The sequence below is a fragment of the Melospiza georgiana genome, chromosome 3 (assembly GCF_028018845.1).
Source record: "Melospiza georgiana isolate bMelGeo1 chromosome 3, bMelGeo1.pri, whole genome shotgun sequence".
In the NCBI taxonomy this organism is placed as follows: Eukaryota; Metazoa; Chordata; class Aves; order Passeriformes; family Passerellidae; genus Melospiza; species Melospiza georgiana.
Window position 1 is genome coordinate 81939134 of NC_080432.1, and position 27176 is coordinate 81966309.

The 27176-nt window shown below is 44.1% G+C and overlaps 2 protein-coding genes across 8 annotated transcripts in view; one reads left to right on the forward strand and one right to left on the reverse strand.

Annotated features, from left to right (window-relative positions):
* The window catches only part of SESN1 (sestrin 1), a 77735-nt gene extending 60123 nt beyond the window's left edge, over positions 1-17612 (forward strand). Inside the window, exons 1-10 of one of the 3 annotated variants that reach the window (XM_058021402.1) lie at positions 650-749; positions 8146-8211; positions 9095-9295; positions 10186-10368; positions 11516-11758; positions 13011-13158; positions 13994-14106; positions 14340-14530; positions 14762-14906; positions 16496-17612. In XM_058021402.1, coding sequence (XP_057877385.1) covers positions 720-749; positions 8146-8211; positions 9095-9295; positions 10186-10368; positions 11516-11758; positions 13011-13158; positions 13994-14106; positions 14340-14530; positions 14762-14906; positions 16496-16582 — 1407 coding nt within the window. In that variant the 5' untranslated portion in view covers positions 650-719 and the 3' untranslated portion in view covers positions 16583-17612. Of the gene's footprint in view, positions 1-649; positions 750-1039; positions 1129-8145; positions 8212-9094; positions 9296-10185; positions 10369-11515; positions 11759-13010; positions 13159-13993; positions 14107-14339; positions 14531-14761; positions 14907-16495 lie in introns of those variants that run through there. The other 2 variants (XM_058021403.1, XM_058021400.1) reach the window with 2 other exon arrangements.
* Positions 13142-27176, reverse strand: part of ARMC2 (armadillo repeat containing 2) — a 68944-nt gene continuing 54909 nt past the window's right edge. Inside the window, exons 18-21 of one of the 5 annotated variants that reach the window (XR_009114296.1) lie at positions 25092-25249; positions 20853-21027; positions 19211-19308; positions 13142-13230 (exon numbers count right to left, since the gene is read on the reverse strand). Coding sequence is in view for 2 of the 5 variants with exons in the window: in XM_058021396.1 (XP_057877379.1) it covers positions 20894-21027; positions 25092-25249 (292 nt within the window). In the remaining 3 variants the exon portion in view is untranslated. The other 4 variants (XR_009114297.1, XM_058021396.1, XM_058021395.1 and 1 more) reach the window with 4 other exon arrangements.

Genomic DNA, 27176 nt, shown 5'->3' on the forward strand with positions numbered 1-27176 from the left:
GGGCCAGCTCAGGGACTTGTTTCTTTTGAAATAACTGATGACATAAAATCCCAGACCAAAAGAGGTGGGAGATGCAAGGCATCTGGCAGAGTTTACAGTCCTGGGGGGTCGGCAGGCGCAGCACAGCCTGCTGCAAACAAAGGCTGAGTGTTTTGCTGATACGATTGCAAAACATATGTTTGCCCAGGACTGTTATGATCTTGGGAATAGGCAGGAGGCCAGATTTCTGCAGCGGCAGCAGCGCACTTAGTCACACAAATATCTGCAAAATGTGAACCTCTTGCGATTTCTCGGTTTAAAAGCCGTAACTATTTTGTTTCTTAAAGACAAGGTAGAAACTCTTGCATCAGAAACAGGAGAGGGGGGCGGAAAGCATCGTCCGAGGAGCGTCTCTAGGCCGGGAAGGAGAGCGGAACGGAGCCGAGCAGTCCGGGGCCGGGGCTGGACTGGACGGGGGCTGTCCTGCCGGGCCGGGGTGGACAGGCCGGGGCTGCCGCCTCTTGTGCCCCGCCCGGGGCATTTGGTGCCGCTCCCGGGCACAGGGAGCAGCGGCGGGGTCGCGGGGAGCGCCGGTCCCCGGCGGGGCAGCGCCGCGGCCGCCGCTCCGCCCCTGCGCCGGGCGGGCGGGCCGGGGCTGGCACCGCCCCGGCGGCGCTGGGGCAGAGCCCAGCGGGGCTGCGAGAGCGGCGAGCCTGGGCCAGCCCCGCAGCACCGGCCGGATGGTGGCCAGGCCGGGCCGGCAGCACCAGGTACTCGCGGCTGGCCGGGGTGGCGGGGGGGTCTCTGTTCGGGCGCATCGCCAGAGAAATCCCTGCTGGAAGGGGGGCGGTGTCCGGGCAGCCCCCTGCGGATCAGCCGCGGGGCTGAGGAGGCAGCAGCGGCGTTTGCCTGCGGGCTCCCCGCCCGGAGGGCGTCGTTCGGGGCTTCGCAGGTCCCGTTCAGCCGCGGGATGAGCAGCTGCTGCCCGCGGTGACGGCGCAGATGCTCCCAGGAGGGCTCTGTTCCGCTGGGGTGTGCGGCAGCCGGGAACCTCTGCAGAGTTCTCGGGCTCGTCCAGGTGGCTTTTGCCTCGGAATTGCCCGGCGTTTACGTGGTTCTTGCATAGATTTGGATTATCCTTTTGAAACAGTAAGGCTGGTCTTGTATTTCTCATGGAGAAGAGCGGGCTGTAATTATAAACAAATGCAAGTCAAGAGCATTATTTAGAAAGGAATAAACCTGCTGATTTGGATCTCTCTTGTAAATTTCTTAATCTCATCACGTTAAGATTCTTCTTTTAAAGGAAAATTTTAACTCCTCAGAAGTGGTGTAGGTTGCGGCAGAGCCTGTTTTGTATTTTTCTGATTTAGAGTAACCCAGTACTTCATGGATAGATATATATGGATATATGCTTTGCTTTGACATAATCCAGCAGTACAGTCTATGTAATGCAAAGGGTTACTGTCACATTTAGACTTTTTCCTTCTATGTCACCAATTTATTGGTATTTAAATAGTGTTTACAGCAGGGAAATTGCAAGCATTCATTCAAAATCCTTTGCCCTTTAATGCTTTCTGTTTCACCACAGAAGTGCCATATTAAAAAAGCTAGGCACTAATCATTGAAACAGCCTCAGTTTCAGTGAGCTCATATCAAAAGTAAATGGGGTTGTGGACTCTAGGCAGTTGTGTCACAAAACCACTGCAGGAAGAGCTGCTAATGCTGAGTAAGTGTAGGTAGCATATAGGCAGCCACCTTGAGACTACTGCAGCTGGACCTGCTTGTACTGCTCAGTCCTAGAAATGACCAGAGAAGAGGTGCTAGAGATGGAGACAGTGGAGTCTGGGCTTTGCTGTCATTCCTGCCATTGTGAACAAGGTGTGTGATCTTGGACACACTCTCCCTTGCTTTGATTTCTGTCTTGAATCAAGTCACATAAAGTAGATGGGGATGTTTTTAAAATGGGTTATTTCTAAGGACTTTGAGACGTTCAGAGAAATTATAATGAAATTAAATTCATGTAAGAATAACATACCTTATATGAAAGAGGAACAGTTCAGCATTTGCCATGCTCTAATTCCAGTGAAGAGTGGTAGGTCTGTGTAACAAAGCGCTTTGTAACAGAGGGGGAGTACTTGTTCCCAGTTCTTTAAATCCGTACAAGTGGAGACATGTCTGTTGCTTCAGCTGAATGGCAGTCTGAATGTACCCAGCAAATGTAACCACGGCAAAAATTTAAAGTACATGAGCATTTCTAGGATAATTTTTTTTCTGTCATTTTAATGTGAATCATAGTTTGTTTGGGAAAGCCACAACAATTGCAGCTACTTCAGGATTAAGTAAAAAAGTAAAATAGGAAAAATGGCCAGCTCTGCATAGCCCCACATTTAGAAAATATGTAGGATTTCTCTGTGTGTAGGAAAAGAAATATACTTAATCACCACTCTTTGTTCTTAATTGTCCCCTTCCTAAAAGTTTTCTGACCAGTATGGAAACTACGGTAGCTACTGCATTTAGCAGAACTGAAAATACAGTTTTTAAGCTGAGTGTGTATCAGCTTGGGGACAGCTTGTCCTGTGGGGCCAGTTGTGCCAGTCCTTGTTGTTAAGGTCCTAAACAAGGAAACAGTGCTTGTAGCCTCAGTGTCACCAGCAGTGAGGTTTTGCTGTCCGTGGCCTCTAAAGGGGAAGTAGGAACCAGACAGTTCACAGTGAGCGCAGCAGCGGGAGCAGCATGAAGCCTCTTAGACTGGTAAGTGCCAAGTCTCCCTTGGAAATGCTGCACAACCTTCTTGGACACTTATATGCTTAGAGGCATTTCATCCCATAAGCTTATAAAGCCCTAAATGGGTATTTTTAATGGCCATGCTTCAAATGCTCATCATATTATACTGAGTTGAATTTTCAGCACAGGCATGCTGGAGGAGTTAATCCCACCAGGAAATTGTGTTGAAGAGTTTTTAACTCACAGCTCATTGTGCCTTTCTTAACCCTAAGCTTGGGTAGGAAACCACTTAGATTATGTAAAATGATGACTCGTTATCTAGAAAAAATGTTACCTCAAAAAATTCACCTCAATTTCATTTTCCTTCTCTGGTTCATTACATTAGATTGTTTTATATTGTATTATGGGTGTGATTTTCATATAATTTTATTTGAATCTAGCAGCACTTAGTGCTTAATCAAGACATAGATGATTCAGATAAAGATGTTAATTCAAATGTAGTTTAGTGAAGTAAATTGATAATTACAATTTTACTTCACCTGTGGCTTATCTATGATAAAATGTTCCCTGTTTAGAGGGAGAAGGCCTAAGTAAGTACGTAAATAAGTCAGTCTTTCTGGTAGATATGAATCTGGTAGACTTGATAGTGGTACTGACTGTACTTGAGGGGAGCAAAATGACTCACTGTGCTAGCACCAGGGAAGCAGTCTGAGTGAGCATTGTGGATCATAGCTCATCAGTCCTGAATGACTGAAAATTAGCAGTTTGGTAACAGTCCCAGATTCATTGGATAAAACTACCATGGAGTTCTGGGAGAGCTTTTGTGATGAGGGGCATAGCTCTAGCTGCAAGGAGCCCCAGTAGTGAGGGACCAACAAGGATCTGAAAAAGCATTTTAGGCACACAATGGAGGAAGAACTGTAGCTTAGGTTAGATAGCTGTTCCTGTTCCAGAGGCTCTGTGACCTGGCTTGTAGCTTAGTTCTGTTTTTAGTGTTTCTAGGTGAAATTTCTGATACTGTGTGTCTGCTTAAACTGTGACTTTTCTTTTTTTTGTTTGTTTTTTTTTTTTGTTTTTTTGTTTTCATTTTTGTTTTAAGAGATTCAGAACCAAAGCAGATGATGTTCTCTTGCTAGCAGAAGTAATGTTTGTTGTACTGTTAGTGTTTACAAACCTCTTCTACATTATTGCAGTTCAACTTTTTAATCTCAGGATTTTTCATAAATTTGACAGGAATGATGTTCCTGTCAAGAAGCTTTAAAAAGCTACCTAAAAATTGGGCTGGATCAACAGCTGTAAGATACAGAAAAGCTCTACATTGTGTGAATTTACACATTTACACTTTAGAGTTGACTTCCTTGAGCATGTATGTGCAGGCAGTATGGGCTTTTTGGTCTAGTCGTCCTTGTGGAGTTGGATGTGCTAATTGAGCCAGACTGGTGAGAGTAAGTGGTGACTGGGAAGTATATAATTAAGCTTGCAAAGTTGTCTCATTAACTTTTCTGTCTCAGCTCTGCTGTGCTGTTTCTTGGTGTAAATTTGCATAAAGCATTTCCTGGCTGAGAAGTCTCTGAACAGGCACACAGTCTGATAGTTAGGGCATTAGCCTGTGACTTCAGAGATCTCAGCTTAAGCCACCAGCCTTCTGTATAGCTTCTCTAAGATGTGTAGCTTTTCTATTTCTGAGGGATTCTTTTCTCCTAGATTGGAGATAATGTACTTGTACTACCTCACAGGAATCTTGCATTATCTAAATGCATAAGATGTGATGCTGGGCTGATATGGCAATGGTGAGGGATGTGTAGATTGAGAAATGATGGGTACCTGGTGACCTAAGTTCCCATGGAAATAATAATAGTGGCTGTACAGAAATAGAGTTATATTACATAAAGGGGAAAGAGGAGGCTTTTCGGTGTTTTTCACAGTTGTCTCTGTCCATGCAGCAATGCAGCACTTACAGGGCTAAAGTCTTGCTTTTCTGTCAAGGTATGTGTGGAAGGTGAGCAGTGGAGTGGATTGCCATCCTGCAAGGCCCACCTCCTTCCATTACCTTGAGCTTCTGGGTGTTTCACCCTTGGTGCTCAGCTTTGCAGCCACCTGAGTTTTATGTTCTGGCTTTGAAGATGGAGTGCGTCTGATGCATCACCATCATCATTATTGTTATTATTGTTATTGTTATTATTTATTTGCACCTAAAGCCTCAGTTGTGGTTGGCTTTCTGCTGAGCTTTGAGCTGTATTCAGCTGCAGAGTTTCTAGACTGAATGAAAGTGGTGTGGTGTGGTGAGGTTGGCAAACAGGAGGAAAGGAGCCAAGAGAAGTTTGATGCAGAGAATGTGTCACTAAGTAGGTCACTTTGGTGTGCAATTCCGTAGTCTGGAATCGCATGAAAGTTGTTTATACTTTTGGAATAACCAAAAGAAATACAGGCTTTCTTCTAGTTGCTGCTTGTCCTAGACGCAACTGCTTCACCAAGTGCTGGTTGGTGCTCCAGGTGAGATGGTGCTTTAAGAGAAATGTGCAGGAGAGAGATGTAGTGGTGTGTCTGCTCAGGATGCAGGTCTTGCCTTTGAGAGGGAGAGTGTTGCTCCCTGACTTGAGTGTATTTGGAAGATGGAGGTTTAGAGAAGGGTATTGTGAAGCATAGAAATATGTTCAGGACAAAGGAGAAATTCACTAGGACTGTTTGGAGAACTATTACTGTGTAATCAAGTATTTGAAGTGCTGGGATGCTGGAAGCACACAGCTATCTCTGAAGTACTAGGAGAATTTGATTAAATGCTGCTTCCTAAAAGGAGAGGAAAATAGCTTTTGAAAGGTCTGCCATAGCTTGTAACTGAAGAACAAGTTTTCAAAAGGCTTCTAAAGGGTCAGGTTTTACACAGCTCTCGTGACTGTGTTAAGCATGCACCTCATGGCAAGTTGCTTCTGTTCTCAGCACCCTCTGGAAGAAACCCCCGTTTTGCAGACAGGAAACAGGCTCATCTTCACAGATCCTTTGTTACATCTCTGTCACAACAGAGCCTTGACCCCAAGCTTCTCAAGTACTAGGCTGGTGCCATGATATCAGGGGGATGATGCCACTCCTAATGGAAAACAAAGCAACTCATTTAATCATTAAAAAAAAACCTCTTAAGTCACTTTGTAGGCAGGGTTTGGATGGTTGAGTAATATAACCTGTTACGTGCTGTGTAATTGTAAGCCTGACCTCTGTATGCTTTAATAAACAGAAATGTATTGATTGTGATTTATTTTAGATTGTGAAGCAAAATACACTAGCAGTCTGCTGATCTCAGGTTCTTAAATCTGGGTTTGGGGTTTTTTTCCTTCCTCTAACTGTTCTGGGAAAAGGAAAAACTGAAAAACAGTTGTTCAAGAATTAAACTTCAAGGTATTTGTCTTGGAGGGCTTGATCTGGCAAACTGCAGACGTCTGCTAAATTAAATCCTGTTGACAATTTAAATGATCTCTCTTTTTGCTTGCTGTTGTTTGGCTATGTTTTTCGAGTGTAGTTATAGTCAAAATAAGAAGCTCTGCTGAAGTTTTAAAGAGAGATGTTGATAAATTCCATCCTACAAGTGGCATTGCTTGGCTGACAGGCAAAATTTGCTTGTGTGTGTTGGGACCCATAGCAGGAAAAATTGACACTGAGGGGAAAAAGTGAAAAGACTATTTGTAAGAGATGCCCTTTGATCTTACTTTATCCAAGTAAAACTTGAGAAATGAAGGTATCTGACTTTGGGATTTAAGGAGACTGTCAGAGTCTAAAGAGTTTGCCAGTTGCCACTTGTGTCTGCACTCATTGTTTCCAGCTCTCTGAAGTTGTTTTTTAATCTTAGGGGAAAGTTCAGGAAACAGTAACTGATTAATAAAATTGCTTCTTGTACAGTGAAACTTGTGCAAATAGAAACCTCAGCTAAAGAGAAAAAAAGTGCAGCCAGTATTGCACATTTTAACGGCCTTTACCTATGTGGAGAAAATGTGGCAAAGTTAACATCTGCATTTGGCAGGCAGCTCTTGGGGCATCATCTGCTCAGAGGCCTGGACCAGCTGAAGGTGCCCCTCTGCTCTGTGTGGCCTGAACTGGCTCAGTGCTTGGTATTTATTCATCTAAACCTGCTTGGGAAGTTGGTATGGTCACAAAATGGGTGGGTTTGGCTATGGAACAGAGGCAATACATGTGTTCTAAAAGGTGATTGGAAAAGAGGGCACAGATAAGGAGCCCAAACCATTAGTTTATATAATGCCTGGTGTTTAGCACTCAGCTCCATCCTCAGCTTTAATCCCAGGTCTCCATCTGTAAGAATGCCATGCCATCAACTGGCAGGGCTCCCATCTTTCCTGGGGAAGCCAAGCTGCTCAGTGGGGAGTAATCCCCTCTGGAGAGCTGCTTTGCAGAGTGCCACGCACACGGCAGAGGAGCGATGGCAGCGATGGCATGGGGGGCATGTGTGGAAGTGTGGGGTGAGGCCATGTCCTGCTCTGGTACCTGGAACCTGCTGTGCCTTCTCAGGGGGCTGCTCTGTGCTACAGAGACTGCCCTGGAACACATGGCTCCCTCCCTTCCAAAGGGAACGGTGTTCATGGGCAGGACACAAATGCACCCAAGCCTTCCGTGTGTTTGCTCCTTGGCTGCAGCAAAGGCCCAGGGGGCCATAGGCCTGTCAGAAAGCTGCATCTGGCTGAAGGAGAGGACAAGTAGTGAACTGCCAGGGTTATCCAGCCTCCACCTTCCCTGCAAGGCAACACATCCACGCAAGCGGGTGCAAGGATGTGGTTGCTGCTGTTCTGATGGAGCAAATTCCCCTCTCTCCCTCCTTCCCTGCAAATGTGAATAGCTTTTTATCCTATCTTGAAAAGAAAGCAGATGCAAATGTAGATCAGGTACTTTGAGCAGTTTAAGTGCTCTTTGAGGTTGGGAAGAAGAAATCTGATTAGGGTTACAGCTGTTTCATTTCCTGACAGATGCACAGGGTGTTGTGTGCTGGCGAGCTGCGGATGTACACACACACAGCAGCCTCGTTTTGTATCAGTGGCATAACCACATAGCAGCCAGCATGTTCGGAACTCCTTGTCCTGGACACCCTGCCAAAATATGCTTTATGCAGAATTTTCTGTGAACCAGCCTGTAGTGTGTTTGTGTGTGTGTGTGTGCGTGCATATAAATTTGTGTGTGTTTTCTTTGGTTGACAGGGCCTTTGTTGCTGAACTTTTTTTGCTGGAGTGGGGCGGTGTGCTGTAAACAAGCACAGCTAATTATAAAGCACTTGTATAAAAAATGATTTGCATTTGTACAAACAGTACTAGTAAAAGTACCCGTGCAAGAGTACCACAAGTACCCAAATAAGCCCAGCTCTGAATGGAGAACTCTTTTCTTTCTTGCAACCACAGCTGAAAAGCTGTTTATAACTAAATGCTGAGGTGGTGTACTTTTCTTTTCTAGGAACTTGGAATAAGAATTCCTAGACCACTGGGACACGGACCAAGCAGATTCATCCCTGAGAAGGAGGTGTGGTAGTGTTTTCAAGTACATAGTGAACTTTATGCTTTTAAGGAACATCATTTTATAGTAGTAGCCCACAGTGGTTTCAGGACAGCTGCTGATCTGCAAAACATTTTCAGGAGTGATATCACATTCAGTCCTGAGACTTTGGCCACAGTTCTAGTGTACAGAACAGTGAGAGCCTTGGGGAGCTTTGGAATAGTTATGACCCCTCCCATGCTGCTATCTAGTATGAGAGAAACCCAATACTGTTTCCTTGTGAACATCCGGATGTAATTTCCTACTGGTCCACAAGGTACCTGCCCCTCTGCTCTGGGAGTGCTTTTTCTTGAGCTGCCTCTACCACTCTGAAGAATCTGAGAAGGTTCAGAGTGCTTTGGATGAGCATTTCTGCTGCTTATCTCCTGATTGTCTGGTAAGAGAATTTGGAGTAGAGGAAAAGTTAGTAATATGCCTGTGGTTTTCTAGGAATTTTAGTCTTTTTTTAATTTCCTGTTTTTTTCTCTCTTTGCCAGCTTTTTGCTTCTTTCCCTCTTTTTCCCGTAGTAAAAATGATGATTCAAGTAGCTTTTAGTTATAATTAACTAAGATCAACCTGGGGTATTCAAGAAAGTGAAGGTGAGGCAGTTAAAAATGAGAAGTCAGCGTTGTATTAGAGAGAGACTAAAGCCAAAAATCTCCTTTTGCTGGTATAACCACTTGTGATCTCCTAAATGAGAGGTATTACAGGGATTTAATGTGCCTTATGTGCACTGATTTAATGCCATTAATAGTTTTATAGTATAATTCCTTTCACTTGGGGCCTCTGGGTGCTGTGGTAATGTATTTATTTGCTGTTTTATTGGTGGAACCGGGACAATATTGCTCACTGCTGCTTCTCTCCGATCAGACAATTCAGGTGGGGAAGGAGGACGCCGCGATGCACACGCTGTTTGCAGAGTCTTTTGCCACGCTGGGCCGGCTGGACAACGTCACCTTGGTGATGGTTTTCCACCCGCAGTATCTGGAAAGCTTTCTCAAAACTCAGCACTATCTGCTGCAGATGGACGGCCCACTCCCGCTGCACTACCGGCACTACATCGGCATCATGGTACGCACCCAGCCCCAGCCTGCCCCGGAGCAGCTGCTGCTGTGGTCTGCAGTTTCTAGCTGGAAAGGGAAAAGCACAGGAGGTTTGTTGCTGTCTGCTTTACAGATGGTTTCAGAAGATCGGCACTTTATGTTCATAGATTTGGTAGGACTGTGAGAAAAAGGGGAAAAGCATGCTATAGAAATGAGATAATTGTTTGTTATTGGCATCCTTAGTATCTCAGAAACTGTTTCTCAAGAAAGCTTGTTTTCATATCTGTGTCCTGTCACATACACTTCTCCTAACTCAATAGCTGGTCCCATTGTGCATTTCTGAATATGTAAATTCTGAGTGAGTTTTCTGCCAAAAGTGGTTGATTTCTAATTCTCAATCTGCCAGTTCAATGATCTTTGCTTGATGAAGTTGAATTAAGGTTTTGGGCTGTATCTTTATTTGATATAGAAATTGTTGGAGTAAATGATACTGGGCTTTTTTTTGCTGAGAAGCTGCCTGTAGTTTCTCTTGCCATATGCAATCTGAAACCTGCTTTCGATTGTTGCTGGTAAAGATGCAGCTAGAGACAGCTTCTTCCCCCTGGGGTGTAGGATGCAGTATGGATTACTTGCTTCAGGACATGCAACAAATCCATTCCTGTATTTCTCCCTGGGTATAGGCATGTTGCACCTCTAGCCAGCATAACGATGGTGTGTATAAACAAGGGATATTTATGTTGTGAGAACAATAATCAAAACAAGCTGATGTGTTAATTTCAGAAAACTTTTTTTACTTGAGTCTTTGATCAGTGCAAGTCTTATTCTTGGACATTTTGAGGAAATGATGCCTTATGGTATTTGTCATAAAGTACTAACTTTCTGTAATTGTTTTCTGTATCACACTCTTTTCCTTTTTAGGCTGCAGCACGACATCAGTGCTCTTACCTTGTTAACCTTCACGTGAATGACTTCCTTCATGTTGGTGGAGACCCTAAATGGTTGAATGGTCTGGAAAATGCACCTCAAAAATTGCAAAATTTAGGAGAACTGAACAAAATGTTGGCTCACCGACCCTGGCTTATCACCAAGGAACATATTGAGGTAGGTCCTTCACAGAATAATGTGAATGTTCCCTTTTTTCAGTAAAGCAATCCCAGATTCTTGGATTCAGAGCCAGACAGGGTGAAAGATGTTCTGTGGCAATGACTTGGATTTCAGTGCTACATCACTGCATGATCTAGTATCACTTGTGCCCTGTTATGTAAAACAGGATCATAACTGCTCTTAAATGAGTAACAAATTTCATTTACAACACCCTGAAATTTCTCTGTCATGCTGGAATTCTGTTGGTGCAATGACAGTGTGCTCATGTGTGCACCTCCCTCCTCAAGCTGTGTGCTCTCAGTAGCCAGAACCCCTGGGTGTTTGAGTTGCTGCCAGAGGTTAGACGGAACACCAGCCACCACATTTTGTCTGGCTTGCTGCTGCTGTGTTTTCAGGTGGGATGGAGAGAGCAGGCTGGCAGAGCTGCCCAGGGGGTGGTGGTGGCGCAGGACAGCCAGGACTGCAGCACCAACAAACCACCAAAGGGTTGCTTCTTCCAGCCCTTCTGCTCTCCTCTGTGCCCGTAGCAAGGAGCACATGGGTGCTGGGACTTCCTCTGTGCTGCCTGGCCTGGTGAGAGGTGGTGGCAGGTCCACCTGGGGCAGGACGGGGAGGGCGCACGCTCTGCCAGAAGGCCCCAAACCTCCCACACTTTCCTGCCTGAAGGGGAAGTTGGGGTTTGAAGCTTCTTGTCAAATCTAGAGCATTCCACCCACAGGGACAAGATGGAGGGAGCCTGTGCCAGGTTTTTACACTGCTGATCTGCAAGGAGTTGCCTGGGTTTTCTGATGCTGTAAAGACCATTTGAACAAACATGCAACAGTTGTGGTTGCATCTTCATCAGAGGTGTGAAATTTCAATGCAAGTCAGTATGGCCTCGACAGAAACCACATGGTGCAAAAAAAGAAACCCCAACTTATTCAATTGCCCAGGGACAGAGGGGAGACAAGTTGTGTCCTCTGTGGCATAACCATGCAGGTCTGTGTCTGACAGGTCACTGAGCACACTAATGGCAGCAGAGTCAGGAAGCATGTTTAGATGTTACAAAAGTAATTTCACCTGACAAAGAAATGTGTTGATAAACTGCATTAAGGTGGGGTCAAATGAATGACTTTAATATTTCTGTCTTGCATTATTTTTAAAGCAACTTCTGAAGACAGAAGAGAACAGCTGGTCCCTGGCAGAGCTGATCCATGCAGTCGTACTCCTTACACACTACCACTCCCTTGCTTCCTTCACGTTTGGCTGTGGGATCAGCCCAGAGATCGACTGTGAAGGGGGTCACACCTTCAGGCCCCCCTCTGTCAGTAACTATTGCATCTGTGATATAACAAATGGTTACCACGGGGTGGATGAAATCCATGCCAGCCCAGCTGGAAGCATTCCAGTAAGTGTCTGTCTGAACAAACAGTCTCTTCCAACAGTAGTTATGTCTTTGTAAACTTAATACGTGGAGGGTTCCTGTCTCTTTTTATTCTTTTGAGAGTGGGCTTGATGAGCCTAATCCAGATGTGGGTATTGAAAAAATGCATTTAGGAGGAGCTGAAATGATACTTGGAAGCTGGGGAAAGCTACCAAAGGGAAACAGACACAGTCTCTGTTGTCATTTTTTTCTGCCTGTCATTCATAAAGGTGAACTGAGATGAGTCCCAGCCTCAACTAGTTCATGACACGTGTCCTGAGCAGCAGTGGCCAGGAATGCTTTTTTCATCTGTGCAGTGGAAAATTGACTTTTCCTTTGAGTCCAGGCTCTCAGACTTTTTTGCCTTGAGGTGTTTGTCATGCATCACACAAAGGATCATTTTTAACAGATCATTCACAACTTTGTCACTCTCTTTAAAACACCCTCTCCTGCCTGCAGCAGTTATGCTGATCTGGACTTGTTTTCCCTTGGTGAAAAGAATGATGTGAACTAAGTGTTGGTTTAAGAACAGCCATGAGGATGTTCTCACTGCAAGATCTTGCCTGTGATATTTTACTGCAGTGGTGTGGGTGGCATTTAAATTTGTTTGATGAAGCTTGCTGGCTCTCTGAAGGACCAAACTGCAAAAGACAGGGAGGAAAGGGGCAGAACTGTATAAATTAAAGATAATTTTACTCTGGTGATGATGAATGTTTACAAGATCAATTACTGAATTCTTGAGGTGTTAAAACAGCTGTTGTGAAAGACGATTATCTTGCACTGGCTTTCTTTTGAGGCTTCGTTAAATCTGCATTTATACTCACCCTTCCTTTTTCCTTCAGTGTTTCTTCTCTGTGAGCAGAGGAGGAGAAAAATACTGTTGGGTGGTAAATTGTGGTTACTTCCTCTATCAAAATTTCTGTTACAGCTCCTTGTTTTTCAGTTGCTGAACATTTAAACTAAGAGTAACTAATTTTAGCATGAGAACAACTAGTTCCAAAATGCTGTGATTTTTAAATCATGCTAAAAATACCAGGGGTCTAATTGAGAAAAGATGATGACTAAATGTAAACCATTGTGTCAGTACAGGTTTCTTTCAAAAACTGTGTTCCTTGAAAAATCTTTATTTAAAGATGTAAAGGACTTCAGTTGTGTTTAAACTTTCTGGCTTGGCAATTACTGCCATCATTGTCAGTTCCTGTTGCATGAAAATGAAATATTTTTCTCTTCTTTTTAGTCCACAGAGTCTGTCTGTGAAGTTGAAGCTCTTATGGAGAAGATGAAGCAGCTGCAGGAGTGCAGAGATGAAGAGGAAGCCAGCCAAGAAGAGATGGCCACACGTTTTGAAAGAGAGAAGAGAGAAAGCATGTTTGTGTGCTCTTCAGGTAGTGCAGATGTAGTCTGTATTTATTGTATGTATTTATTAAGACTTTTCCAAATTATTTGAAGAAATACTCCTGCAAAAGGGGAAAGAAATGGTATTAGATGTCACACAAACATTACCATTTCTTTGAAGGAATCAGTATTAGAGATGCCTTGTTTTCTTCCAGGAACACTTAAAAGCAAAGTAGTGCCAAGATTTGTGTCTGCTTGCAGACACACCAAAACAGGCTGACCAAAATTGTGTTTAATAGAAATCTCCAGAAGAAATGGAATCTCTCTTTTGAAAGTTTTAGAAATTTCACAGGAGATTTAAGCATCTTGCAAGATGTTCTAAAATCAAGACACTTGACATGCTTTGCTATTTAAGTGTATGAAACGTTACTTTTCAGATGACTGAGAGACAATCTATTACAAATTTAGGCTTGTAATGGCCTCTTCAATACAATTTCCTCTAAGACACACTTGACATGGGAGTCTCAGAAGTCTCTCTTTTAATAAGCTCTCTGTTTCAAACCAGTTTTTCCCCTGACATTTTTACAGACTTTTGAGTTAGGGGGAAAACATCCCCTAGATTCAGGGGATAGGGTGAAGACTGCAGTACAAGAGAAGAGAGAAAAAAATGTTCGTCTGTAAGGAAAAACCTGAGTGTTTCTCATGGAGTTGCCTCTGAACACCATAGCTGCAGTCACAGAACTGTACCAGAGGATCTTAATACGGCTAATCCAGTGAAAATGCATTTGATTAAAAAGCACAGAGACCCATTCTTCTGCAGGAGTTCTTCTCATACACTTCCAATTTGTTCTATAAATTGTGTGCAATTCTGTTTGCCATTAACAGAAGATGAAGAATCTGCAGCAACAAGAGATGTGTCTCGGCACTTTGAGGACACCAGCTATGGTTACAAAGACTTCTCCCGACACGGAATGCACGTGCCCACCTTTCGTGTTCAGGTAAGAGGCTGGGGCTGCCATCAGGGGGCTCAGGGAACAGCCAGTGCCAGATACCAAACCTGGAAAGGGCTGTGCTCTCACTGCCCTGTGGGTGAGGCTTAAATTAAGCCAGCAAATGAACAACCCCTACCCCCAGTGGATTATCTGCCCTGGGATCTTTACTGTACTAAAACTCTGGTTCTTCACAAGTTTATTTCTGAAATACTTCATTCTGCATTTTTACTTATTCTAAGGATTATTCCTGGGAAGACCATGGCTATTCCTTGGTTAATCGTCTTTATCCAGATGTGGGACAACTACTTGATGAGAAGTTCCATATTGCTTATAATCTGACTTACAACACAATGGCCATGCACAAAGATGTGGATACCTCAATGCTAAGACGAGCTATTTGGAACTATATTCATTGTATGTTTGGAATAAGGTCAGTTTTACTCTTTTTATTCTAAACACATTGGCTTTTCTTTCTCAGGTTGAACCAGAACAATTTATTAAGTAAACATGCATGTATTTCTAAACATATTTTTGTTTATGGGGAAGGGGCACTAGTGCTACACTTACCCAATAATTTGTTTTGCCATAGGAACTTAGAAACAATGTAAGTGAAATAACTGCTGCTTGAAAATGAAAGTGTTTTTCTTTCAATTCCAAACAGATATGATGATTATGACTATGGTGAAATCAATCAGTTGTTGGACCGCAGCTTTAAAGTTTATATCAAGACTGTGGTTTGCACTCCTGAAAAGACCACAAAAAGAATGTATGATAGCTTCTGGAGACAGTTTGAACACTCTGAGAAGGTACAGTTGGTGTGTGTGCTGAGGGACAGCCCCACATCAGTGTCTCCCTGACAGCCACAGCTTAAGCTTTAGCTGCTGCTCCTGGGGTTCTGCTCACAGTCAAGTCACTGGGAAGTGTCGTGTTCCTGGGCTGAAATAATCTCCCCTTTCCTCCTGCCTGTGTGCTGGGAAACAGCTGACATAGCCTGGGCAAGTTCTGAGCAGTACAGGGGGTTAGACATGACAATGGTACAGCTTCACCTCAACTGCATCAGTACTGCCTGTATCCCAGAGAGGCAGCAAAGTGGTGCACAGTCCATTCGTCCCTTGGCAGCAGACTTGGAACAGCTCTCTGGCTGGCCCAGGGTCTTTGCAGTCCCCTGGTCCTTCTGGCATGGATAGCCCCAAAAGAGTTTTTTTATCAAAGCCTAAAAGCTCTGCTGCTGGGTTACAGCCTGAATTACACCTCTCAGTCACATTTCCTGCTGTTAACTCCCAGATATTGAATCCATTAAGTTTATGTCCTTCAGTTTTTCTTTGAAAAGGTATTTCTTGGCCTCACTTAAAGTCAATGCTGAAACATAAAGATGCAGAAATCATTAATGCTCATATCATTAAAGGCTCTAGTTCTTGATAAACCACTTAAAGAAGGGTCCTGTAACTACAATGATTTAATGTTCAAGTAAAACACTGCCTATGTTTTGGTTAGACTGACTGTGATAGATGAGCTTTCCAAGCACACAAATCCTTCTTTAAAGCCCAGAACTCTGCATCTCTATAGCCATCCAAAGCCAAGACTCATTCACATATGTGTCACTGAATGCAATAACCACACATTCTCACAGAGATCATGCAAATGAAACCACACACAGCCCTTACATGCCAGAGCAAACGCACAGCAACCTGCTGTCAGTGAAAAAATACTTTCACACCCTTCCCCCCACAAGTTTCTGATTTCATCCTCAAAGAAATGCAATGAAGGCACCGAGGAGATGATGTGGGGAACTAAAATTCTTAGCTCCAGTAGCTACTGAACACCTGTGTGTCAGTAGAGATAGAGGGTTTATCACACTTGAGAGTTTTTCTGATGCTTCACCTTGGCCAACCACTCTGTGTTGTTCAGGTGGAAGCCGCCTGTGTGTTTCTCTCTCAGTCCCCAGGGACAAATGTCCTTATCACCTCTGCCTTTGCTATCACCTCCCTCTGCTCCACCAGTACTCACTGCCCTTCTGCCTTTAATCATTAGCCTCACTGAAACTGAACAAGCTGGGCATATTGTGCTGCCAGAGAAGGAAGGGCTTGGGTGCTTGAAAGCTTGTCTGTTATTTCCAGCTAAACCAGCTGGTCTGCTAAAGGATGATTTCCTCTTCCTATGGCCCTGGCCCTACATAAGTGTGCCCATGGGCCAGTGCCACGCTGTGCCACAGTGCCACAGGGTGTGGCACTGGTTCCTCTGCCCCCCTCAGTGAGCTCCACAGCGAGGTCTGGCTGTGACACGGGCAGTGCTCCCTGCTGCTGCTGCACAGCACAGTGCCCACAGCCCCCAGGCTTCCTGTGGCTGCAGGCGTGGCGGCGAGCTCGGTGCTAAAGCAGAACTTCTCTCCCTGCAGGTCCATGTAAATTTGCTTCTGGTAGAAGCTCGGATGCAAGCCGAACTACTTTATGCTCTGAGAGCTATTACTCGCTATATGACCTGATGTCTCTGGCTGCCTGTCGACGTTGGAATGTTCTGCAGCTGCAGTATGGCAGAGGAAGATACGAAGCCTCAGGACCAACAGTAGCTATAAGTTAAGATGCCCATTGTGCCATAACTCCTTTAGTTTCAGCTATTTCCATGTTTGGAATATCATTGCTGCCGCTGGGCAGCGAATGCTTGGCAGTTGACAGACAGGGTTGTGCAGAAGTGCTGCCTGCTCATGGTATTTTGGCTTTAGACAGCCCAGGACATTCTCTGAACTTGTGGCAATATAGCAAACCATAGATACGTAGATCTTGTGTTAAGGCAAATACTGCGGGAGTCGGAGTGTGAAAAGAACTGGGACTTGATGGCATTTGCTTTCCCTACGAGAATAATTCTAGAAAATCTTGATGCTGCTATTTGTGCAGGTGGAGTGAACAGACCCAGGCTGTTCCAGTTGAGCTAGAAGTGAAAGTGAGCACTGCTATTGTCTGAGCCTTTATTGTGTGTGGTTTCAAAAAAGCCTTGTTATTTAGATTCCCTGTTTAATCAGAACTAAACCTCTTCTGTCCACACTGATAATTTGAAAGATAGCAGTCAATTTTCTCAACTAGTTTAGCCTTAAAAACAGGATGTTTGTTCAGCATTATTTCATGAGCTCCAAAGTGCAATGGTCTTCCTATGGAAAGAAGGGGACTGGAGTCCTCAAAGCTTCTTAGAGATCTACGTACATAAAGTGTCAAGTAGCTTCTTGTCCTCCTTTTCATGGATGAACCAAGAAGGAGCTAGGAAAAGGTGTGGGAATGTTGTTCTAGACTGCCAAACAGTCCTACTGTATTACATGCCCAACGCTGGTCTTAATGATTTTTGCAGTGCTTAAATAACTAGGCTAAAAAACATCTATTTTTAGTAAATCAAAACGTGATTAAAATGCTGACGTTTAATATACAGTGGTTTTGGAGAACACATGAATACTTTTGTATGAGTGTGAATTGCTTTTTAAATTTGTCAGTATTACTGGTATTTTTGAAATAAAGGTAACAACTTTTTCTCTTGGCGTTTCTGTGTGGTTTAACTTTAAGCTTCTGTTCTTACTGGTTGTAAGACCATTTAAAATGTTTGAAACAGTAACTAAGCAAACAGTCAAAAGCATGAGCCATGAATTTTTTAAGTGAGACTGAAATGGTGGGAGGAAAAGTTTAAAAACAGAGCTAGAGCTTCACTAACTGTAGTGGGAACACCTCTTCTGTACTGCTGATATTTTCACCCATTTGGACCAAGCTATCTCAGGCACAAGGTGTGATTCTTGGGGTGTCTGGTGCAGGGCCAGGAGTGGGACTCGATTGTGCTGATGGGTCCTTTCCAACTCAGCTGATTCTATGATTTTCTGTGATTCCGTGAAATGGATTTTCCCAAGCCCATAAGCAGTTTAATTTCTGTCCTCTGGCCTAGGTCTCAGCTCAGACTTGTTTCTTTTTCTACAGAACCTTCTGAGAACAGTTTTAAGTTTACAGTCCAAGAAGCTAAAATATCTAAAAAGATCTAGGGGAGAAAGATTAATAAACTGTCAAAAAACGTGACTAACAGGAAGCATCTGGTGCTTCCTCTTAACTGAAAATACAGGATTTTTAATGTTCCAAAAACAGAGCAAAACTTTCCTGTCTTAAGGGCATTGTACAGCTGAGCTGTGCCTTTCCAGTCTGTGAACAGTTCCTGCAGCACTTGAGTCTCCAGGTGCTTTCTGAGGTCAAAGGTAGACCTGAATTTCTCCAAGAAACCTAAACTGGCCATTTCCATCCTATGCTCTCCAGCCACATCCAAGTGCCTCACTCTTCAAGCAGTAAACACTGCAGTGGATCTGTGTGTGAGTGGCTTCATCTGGTCACAGCTGCCATCAGAGAAGAAGACACAACCTGCAGGCAATCCCAACTCCCTGCCCAGTACTCCTGGGCAGCTCCAGGAGAGCCCCAGCCCGTGGCTGTGAAGTGCAGCAGCCTCTCAGCTGTGGTGCTGGCAGCTCTTCCCAAGGGAGAACAGGAATGGGCTCCTGGACACCAGAGAGCTGCTGCACTGAGGTCTGTGGCAAAGATACCCAAATGGTAAACAGTGCCATAAGAACACACCTGAAATCCAGCATTCTGGGGCTGCTTCTTACTACTCAGAGATTTTTCTTCAGAGAAAGACAGAGGCTGGTATAGCTAGACAGGCGCGGTGCTCAAGAGTCCTGTGCCACCCTCTCTTCTCAATCCAGCTCCTGTGAAAGTGTGTCTTCCTGTGCAAAGGCCAGAGCTCACACATGGTGGCTGCCCCAGCTCTACCCAGCTGCAGACACAGTACTTCAGGCTCCTGGTTACAATTTGATTAGCAGGAACTGACATAATTAGCAGGACAATAATTAGTGTTGTATTTGAACAAATCTTAATTGCCCAAACACCACCTTGACTTGAGCCAGCCATCAGTATCAGCTGCCTTCTGACAGAGATTCAGCCCTTGTCAATTCTGATTAGTCCTCCTGACAGGGCTTAGCCACAGGGGCCTTTTCCAGTGCCCCCACCCTGCCCTGCACAGCCGGATGTTTGCCTGCCTTGCTGTGACACAAATGCCAGGAACAAATGCCTCCAGCTTCTTCCCCACAGGGACTACTTACCCAGCATCCTTTCTTTAATACTCTCTCAAAGCAAATCCATTCTTCTCTCCCAGAAACAAATGGGACATTGAAACCATTTATCTTCCCTTCAACTTCAGCTAAAATTAAAATGGTAAAAGAAGGGATGATGATAATTGAGATATTTTTGAGCTGAGCAGAGCTGTTGTTGGAGCCAAACCACACGGAATGCCGAGCACTTCTCTCCTGTGGATCAGCCTCCGTGACAGAGGCCACCACCACACAAGCTCCCAAAGCAGGGCTGAGCCTTGCTGGGCACAAGTGACACCTGAACAGCTGAGACACAAAGAATGGAGGAAATTTTATCACTTGCACTGAAGTTTCCTCCTCACCACTCCCAAAACCTGGACCATGAAATCTCCCTTTCCTGCCACATAAAAGCAGGGAACTAAACTAGGAAAGAAGTCTTGCTGCCCTTCTACCATGGTGCTACTTCCCAGCCTCTCTCTCCTCCCCTGGAAGCAGAGGTCTGGGCACTGCCAAAGGCAGAGAGAGCAGTGCCACTGAGGGAGGAGCTATGAATCCCTGCCTCCCAACAAATTTCTCCAGCCTCTCGCAGCACTGCCAGGCTGGAGCCGCTGGTGCTGCAGGGCCCAGGGCGAGGCTGCTGGCCCACGGGAGCAGGAGCCTGGCAGCCCCTGCCCAGCTGTTCTGTTCTCAGATTCCCAGTAATCTGAGGTCAGCAGAGAGAGAAATGGGTCAGGGCTGTGCAGCTCCCTGTGCCCAACTGGGCTGGGAACGCTCGAGGCCGCAATGCGCCTGCTGCGCTAATCCATGGGCTACAGGGACTTTGACGTGCTGGAAGGATGAAACTGAGCAATAAACAAGGCAGCAGCAGGCAGAGGGAACAGGGAGAAAGAGGCTGTTATGGTCCCACAGATGGAGACACAGGTTCAGGGGAGACAGCTGGCCAAGAAGTCTGAGAAGTAGAGGCACACAGGCAGCTCCTGGGAGTGTGGGACCAACTGAAGAAGGTAAAATCTTCTCTTACATCAGGGATACGGGTGCTTTGCCTAAAGATGGGAAGTCCCAATCCCAGAAAGACCAGCACAGCTGGGCCTACATCCCACCAGCACCAAGGCAGCAGCTGGGTTAGCTGGGATACCCTAGACCCTACCCCCCAGTGTCAGAAGGAAAAGGGAGTGACTTTCCCTGACCAGCAACAGTGCTTGATCTGAAGAGTGAGGGTCATGAAGGAGCACAGGACAATGCCCCACCAGCACCAGGGTACTCTGTCACAGAAGCTCCTTAAGGTAAAAGTGTGTCAAAGTCTGTAGGTGAGATATGGCTCCTGTCACATAACATTTGTTTGCACAACATTTTTGGTACCACAGAGGTCCAAGTATTCACTCATAACTTACTTTTTAAAAATTAGACGTTCAGCAAATATTTTTCCAGTGAAGAAACAATGCAATTACTAGACAAGTCACACTGAACAGCTGCTTCATCAGCTCAGGTATATTGTAAAAAGTAATTACACACGCAAAGATTTCATACAAGCTCTTCAGAAGACAGCATCCAGTATACAAATGCCAGGCTTTTCTGACTTTTTTTTAGAATAGTCATGCTCTCCAACAAGCTTACTACTGGCAATGTACAGGTACATTAGAAATATACGGTTTACCTGATAAAAACACCCCGACTGATTAAAATGGAGTGATAGACTCAGCTGGAAGAGTGATGGCTTTGAATTCTGTCAAGAAGTTTTGCTGCCACGGGTTTGAACTCTCTTTCCCAATATACTCTTTGGCAGTCCTTTATATCTTTGTCAAGGCTGCACTCCAACTCTACCTCTTCATCTGTAATCAAGGAAATACTGTCATCAGTTCCAAATAAAGATACATTCAACTACATATTTTGTGACACATGCAGCTTAGCAGCTGTGTATGCTGATGTCTTAAAAACAACTGCTCTTGAGATAAGTTAAGCATCACTGTCTGAGAGTCTTAGATTTACTTGAAAAGAAAGGATGGTAAGGTCAGTAGAAGAGTGAAAATGGTACTGCAAGTTCCTTTATTCTCACACCTCACGGGTGTCTCTGAGATTGATCATTTATTGTGACTGTCAGTCTGGAAAGTACCCAGGGTTTAATACTGCCCACAGCAATTTTGCTGAGGTAAGCAATCCATTCATCTAACTACAACTATGTTTTTCCTATCCCAAATTGCTCTGCTAATCTGGAGACTCTTTCAAACTCTATCTACTCTCACAATGAAGGAACTTGAACCACACTGGTTACTGGATTTACTGACGCCCTCCCTTCCTCACAGATTTCAAAAATAAAACAACAGGACAGTCCTTATTAAAGACAATGTTAGGAATGAAAGGAAGTCATCGGTCATTTTTTCCCCCTCAATTTTGCTTAGCATTGGATGTGGCAAAGAGACAAACTCTTAGAGAAAATACAAATCAGTCTGCAACCAGACGCATTCTCCTGAATCAGGAATCCACAAACACAACTGATAATGCTGAATGTTTTCACAGAGTTTAACAGAAGGATATTTGACAGGATTTAGGCCACAAACAAACCTAATATGAAGGTAGAATCCTGCTCCAAATGGGCAATACTTAATCTTTGGCCTACACTATGAAAAAGCACCAGATTCACAATGTGTTAAATAAACAACTCTGTAAGGGAGCTAATTGCACAGTCACAGCAGGTAAAAGCAACTTGGGGCTAAAGAGAAACTTCAGTTACCCACATTTTGAATCAAACTTTATGTAGAAATGAGATGCTCCAACAGCAGTTACTCCCATCCAAAAGCAAGCCAAGGTGCCTGTGCAGATCAGATGGCCTGAGCTGAGACAGGTATGAAGGGGAAAATGACATTCCAGCTCACACAAAGCTACCAGCAACTGCAGACAAGTAGTTCCTGTGCCACTACCCGTGTACCAAAATTAACACTACCCGTGTAACCAAAATCAACTACCAAAATTAAACAGAGGCTGATGGTGAGAAAGATTCCAAAAGGGGTTCTATGTAAGGAGATGACATTTAGAGTCTTTCCTAATAAAATAAAGAGGAAAAGAACACCCATTCTTTCAAGAAAGATATCATATTTCTGCAGGAAGAAAGCTTTAATCAGAGATAAAATCCAGCCTCTGACATCAAATCTGTATTTGATGATGTCACAGGATAATTTAGGTTGGAAAAAACCTCTGGAGCAGAGTCACCATGTATCAGCTTGCTCTAGTCTGTGTTGAGTATACTGAACACCTTCTAGGACAGCAGCCTGTTCCAGTGCTTAACTCCTGCTACAATGGAAATCTCTTTTCCTAATGCTTAATTGGAATTTTGTCTTATTGCAACCTGTGCCCATTAGCTCTTGTCCTGTCAATGGCACAGTAACCCAACATACCTAAAATCACTCTCAGCAGCAGAGAAGCCAGAGACCCTGAAGTGGAAAATAAGGGATTATGGGATTTGTTTTCAAGGAGAATTGCCTTGCCTACTCCTGCTTTTTTCTACCCAAATTAACTCTGTTCAAACACAGACTGAGAGGCATTTCTCCCTTTTATTAGACAGCTGTGCTCCCCAGAAGTCGACTGAGTATTTATGGAATCACTGAGGTAGAGAATTCCAGCCTACAAGAACAAGGGTCAGAAGCAGTTCAAAGCTGAAGTGTTGGACTGCAGCAGTAAATTTCCCAAAGCAGAACGTGAGTAACGCTGTGGATCAGCGAGGATCAGTGTTCCGCATGCAAGCTGTGCATCCTCAGATAATTTAATTTTCCCACGACTCTCCTCAAAAACCAGCAATATTGGGTCCTGGCCAAAGAGCATATGTGCTGGCTGCAAGCCCAGGAACAAGACAAACACAGTGGGCCTGCATACTGTGAGGGAAACTGGAGTGCAGACTCCTGCAGTCTGCAAGGGCTGCCCATCCTTGAAACACTGGCAAGACAGGGGCTGGCAGCCCTGGAAGCTCTGTCATGTCAGGTAAGAGTTCACATGGACTGAGATTCCAAAATAACCTCCTGGAATTGATAGTGGAGGTAAAAGTCAGCACAAGAAAAAGTCTGGAGGGAGAGGGAGAAACTTTATTTTCAGTGAATGACCAAACAGAAGAATGTTCTCAAGACAGAAGCTCATCTCCATCGCTGCCTGTGAGGGCCTGGGCCAAGGCAAAGCTGCTGCCAGGGGCCTGGGAACAGCAGCCTCCAGGAGCTCTGAGCCAGCAGAGTTACATGAAAGTCAAGCAGCTGAAAGAAGGTGAATGACAAGTGCCATTGGAAAGCAGGGCCACTGCATCCCAGGCTGCTGGCATCAGGCGGGGAAAAAGAAAAACAAATAGTGCCCTTTGTCCAGCCTTTCTCTTGGGCACAACAGCTTTCCAGGCCGCTTCCATTCCCTTTTGCTTCCTTGTATCTTTTGTCATCCTGTGCCAGATGGGGGAGGGGAAAATAAAGGGGAGGAGGCCAAGCACAGCAGGTGAAGAGAGGTGTCTGCTGTGCCATGCTCCACTTTTTCCGCTTCCTGAGGGTGTGCTGACGCTCAAGTACAGTTCACTGGCTGTCAGCAGTTGCCTCCTGCTTCCTGAATGATAGAATCAGAGCAATGACGGTTCAAGGCTGTTACTGGACACAATGGGAGGAGGAAGATGCAGGACAATATCAACCAGCTGCTATTACTAAGATCTGTTGGCTCTCTGCACACAGAGGAACCAGATCCAGTGAATAAGATGTGCTTTTTCTACAGCTCCTCTTCTTACTACAGTGTGAAGAATGACTGGCCTTCTGGTTTAATTCTAACCTGTTCCTAATTAATTACCATTACAGCAGCATTGCAATCACAACTGTAACTGCAATTGCAATTGTACACAAACTTCCAGTTGATCAAAGTTATACTGTTCACTGAGAGTTACAACTGCTAACCAGCCTGGACTTTGTAGTCAAATCAATTGCTTCAATAAGGAGTGTTAAATGCAGAGGAAAACATAAGCATGTACTTTCTTAAACAAAGATATATACCTCTATATGTGTGCCAGAAAATTCAAGCATTATTGTGGCTGCAAAGTTTGCAGATGTCTTGCAGAATGTTGAAAAGTGCAGCAATAACCTTGAAACACTGCTATTTTCAAATAAATAGATGGAATTACTGCACACATTAAGATAAAGTCCACCATAGCAAAGAATGTAATACAAGGAACTATTGCAGCAGTGAATATCAGTAATTCTGCTGTAACTGGAAAAAAATCCTCACAAATCCACCCACTTTTCTGATTGTCTACGATGAAAGAGACTGTGAGATCTCACGTTCTGTCTGGGTCTAACAGTAAGCATATATCTTTAATCAATTTCCAATTAAAATCATATCACATATAGTTAGTTTCCTTCAATTTGATTAATATTTTAAAGATTTTTTTAAAGATAATTGCAAGTGATCTGCCCAAAATAAAATCATAAGCAAAGCAGTGCTCAAAAACTAGAGGAAAATTACACATACCGACTACAGGACTATTACACAGCACTGAACTATGTAAAATTTGAAGGAAAAGTAAATGCCCGGATGAAAAGATCCCACTGGGTAAGCAAATCAAGGTCCTTACATTACCCTTTCAGCCTTGTGAAGCAATGAGCACACCTTTCCTGGCCTTAGGGAACAGATGAGAAATTGTCAGGATGTTGTGCTTGCCCACAAGGAGACCATGGAGAGACAAGAAAGGTGGCCAGGCAGGAAAGTCAGCCCGCTGCACCCTAGAAATGCCACGATCCCCAAGGAGCCCAGTGTGTGCTGCACAGGGACCACACTGGCCAGCCACTGAAAGCTGCAGGACAGACTTCCCACCCAAACCAATGCTGCATTGATTCTGCTCCTTCTGTGTCTTTTATTGAGGTAAAAAGCCCAAGGCTGGGAGTCTCACCCAGAAGTGCTGTGAGCAGCATCAGCAGGGTGTTGGTGCTCCCTCCAAAGCAGGAGGCTGTGCTTGCCATGTTCTCACTGTAGTTCCACAGGGTTTTGCAGATCAAACACGAGAGCTGCCAGTCTGCTGGCCCAAAGTCTTGTAAGCAGTCAATCAACCTGTTGGTACCAAACAAAACCAGTGGTTTGTTCCATGGAATTTACTCCTGAGCTCTTCAAAATCTGGCAGTCTAGAAATGTAAGCAAGCTCTATGGAAGTTTGCAGGAAAATTCTACGTTAATAAACATCAGATGCTACTTTCTTCCTCAGCAACTTCCCCCTTTTCATTAACTGTAGTTCCCCAAGGATGTGGACATGCCTTTTGTCTGCACATGTGCGTGCCTGCCTGCAGCTGCCCATCCTCCGTAACTTTCTAACCCAAATGACCAATTTCACTCACATACTTTGCAAATGTAACCATTTCAAAGACACTAAAGTTCCATCAAATTTCATTACAGTATGTGACTGTCCCAAATCTGTGACTACCACTAAAGCAGAGATTGCAAACCAAGCCAAACTTTATCAAGCACCAATGATTCATCTGGAAAAGGTGGTGGGAATGCAGAAAAAGCTTCAGTCAGAATATCCATCTTACTACACATCAGATCATCTCACCAAAAAAAACAAATCCAAAGGAATCTGCTATTTCCATGATCAAAGAATTACCTTTCACATTCAGTGAAGTCTCACAATTTTGCTGATCTCACCCACTCTTGCATTTCCTCTCAGAAATGCCTGTTTTACTAAGGTGTCCCTTAAATGACAGAAACCTTTCAGTGCTGTTCTCCAGCCTTAGGAACCCCTCTAAGGGGTTCCTCACTTCTTCACTTCACAGAGAGATTTATAATCTGCTGAATAGTATGGATAACTACTACATTCAGGTATGGCTGGAATTACCAGTCATTGAAGACCACCCAAAAAGAGGTTTGCTTTTTTCTTCCTCTCTGAAGGCAGTCATTGTGGAACAACAGGAGGCATCTAATGAAAAGCCAAAAGAACTTGCACTATTTTTTTTTTTTAAATGTAACTCTCTGAAAATACTAATTCCCTATTTTCTTTGGGCCACTATATATTGGTACAATAACCTCAGTTCCAAAAAACCAGAGCTGCTTCGGCACTGTCAGGATGATCTCCTTAACAATCACTTCCAAATTATCTAGATTCATTCCAGGCTGCTGCTGCTTTTTGTTCCTTCCCTCACAAATTTTCAGACACAGTATAGAAAATTCTGAATTTGTATGGCTCTATAGGCTACAGAATATTCTATATTATAGAAATTTCTCACATTTATTATTCATTTTTCCAGCAACTTCTTTTTATTCTCCTTTTCCAGTTTTATATTGTAAGTTAACTAGAACGTGGGAAGGAAGGAAGGACGAGAAGACTATGCATTGCTTACAGTGTATAAAAAAGTAATTATATGATGTATGAACAGGAAAGCATTTCAAAGTGAGACATATTGTTTCATAACTGTGGGCTGCACCAACTGCTTTACAAGCACAGGAACATGATCTTTCATGTTGCTCCAATTAAGCTGGATCCGCTATTATCTGAACATCAAAGCCACAAGCGTTGCATCCACGGTGCTTTTTCAAGGTCTAATATCCCTTACAATGTTACAGTGCCCTTAACTTGGAAGTCCCAGAGAGAGGAGACCCAGAGCATGGCTACATCAGGTAGGTTTCCCTACAGAACCAAGTGGTTACAAAAATTGCAAGGGACCATCTGGTTTATAATTTCCTGAAGTACCTTCACACCTGCCGCAGACACACACTGACCCTGCTGTTCACTGTAGCCCACCTAGGACCCAGTTAAGCCAAGCTCAAGCAGCTGCTGCAAAGCCAGGCTTTAGTTGCTTTCTTCTATGGTACCCTCTGCTGTGTACATCACAGAAGGTCTTTGGGAGACTTTTCTGCAGGGTCTGACCCTTACGAAAGGCTGGTTCTCATAGAACTTTAGATACTAAGTATCTATTATGCTGGCATCTTTATTACAGCTCCTGGCCCCAGAAAAAAAAATCCAATTAAAACTTTTTGGTCAAACTAC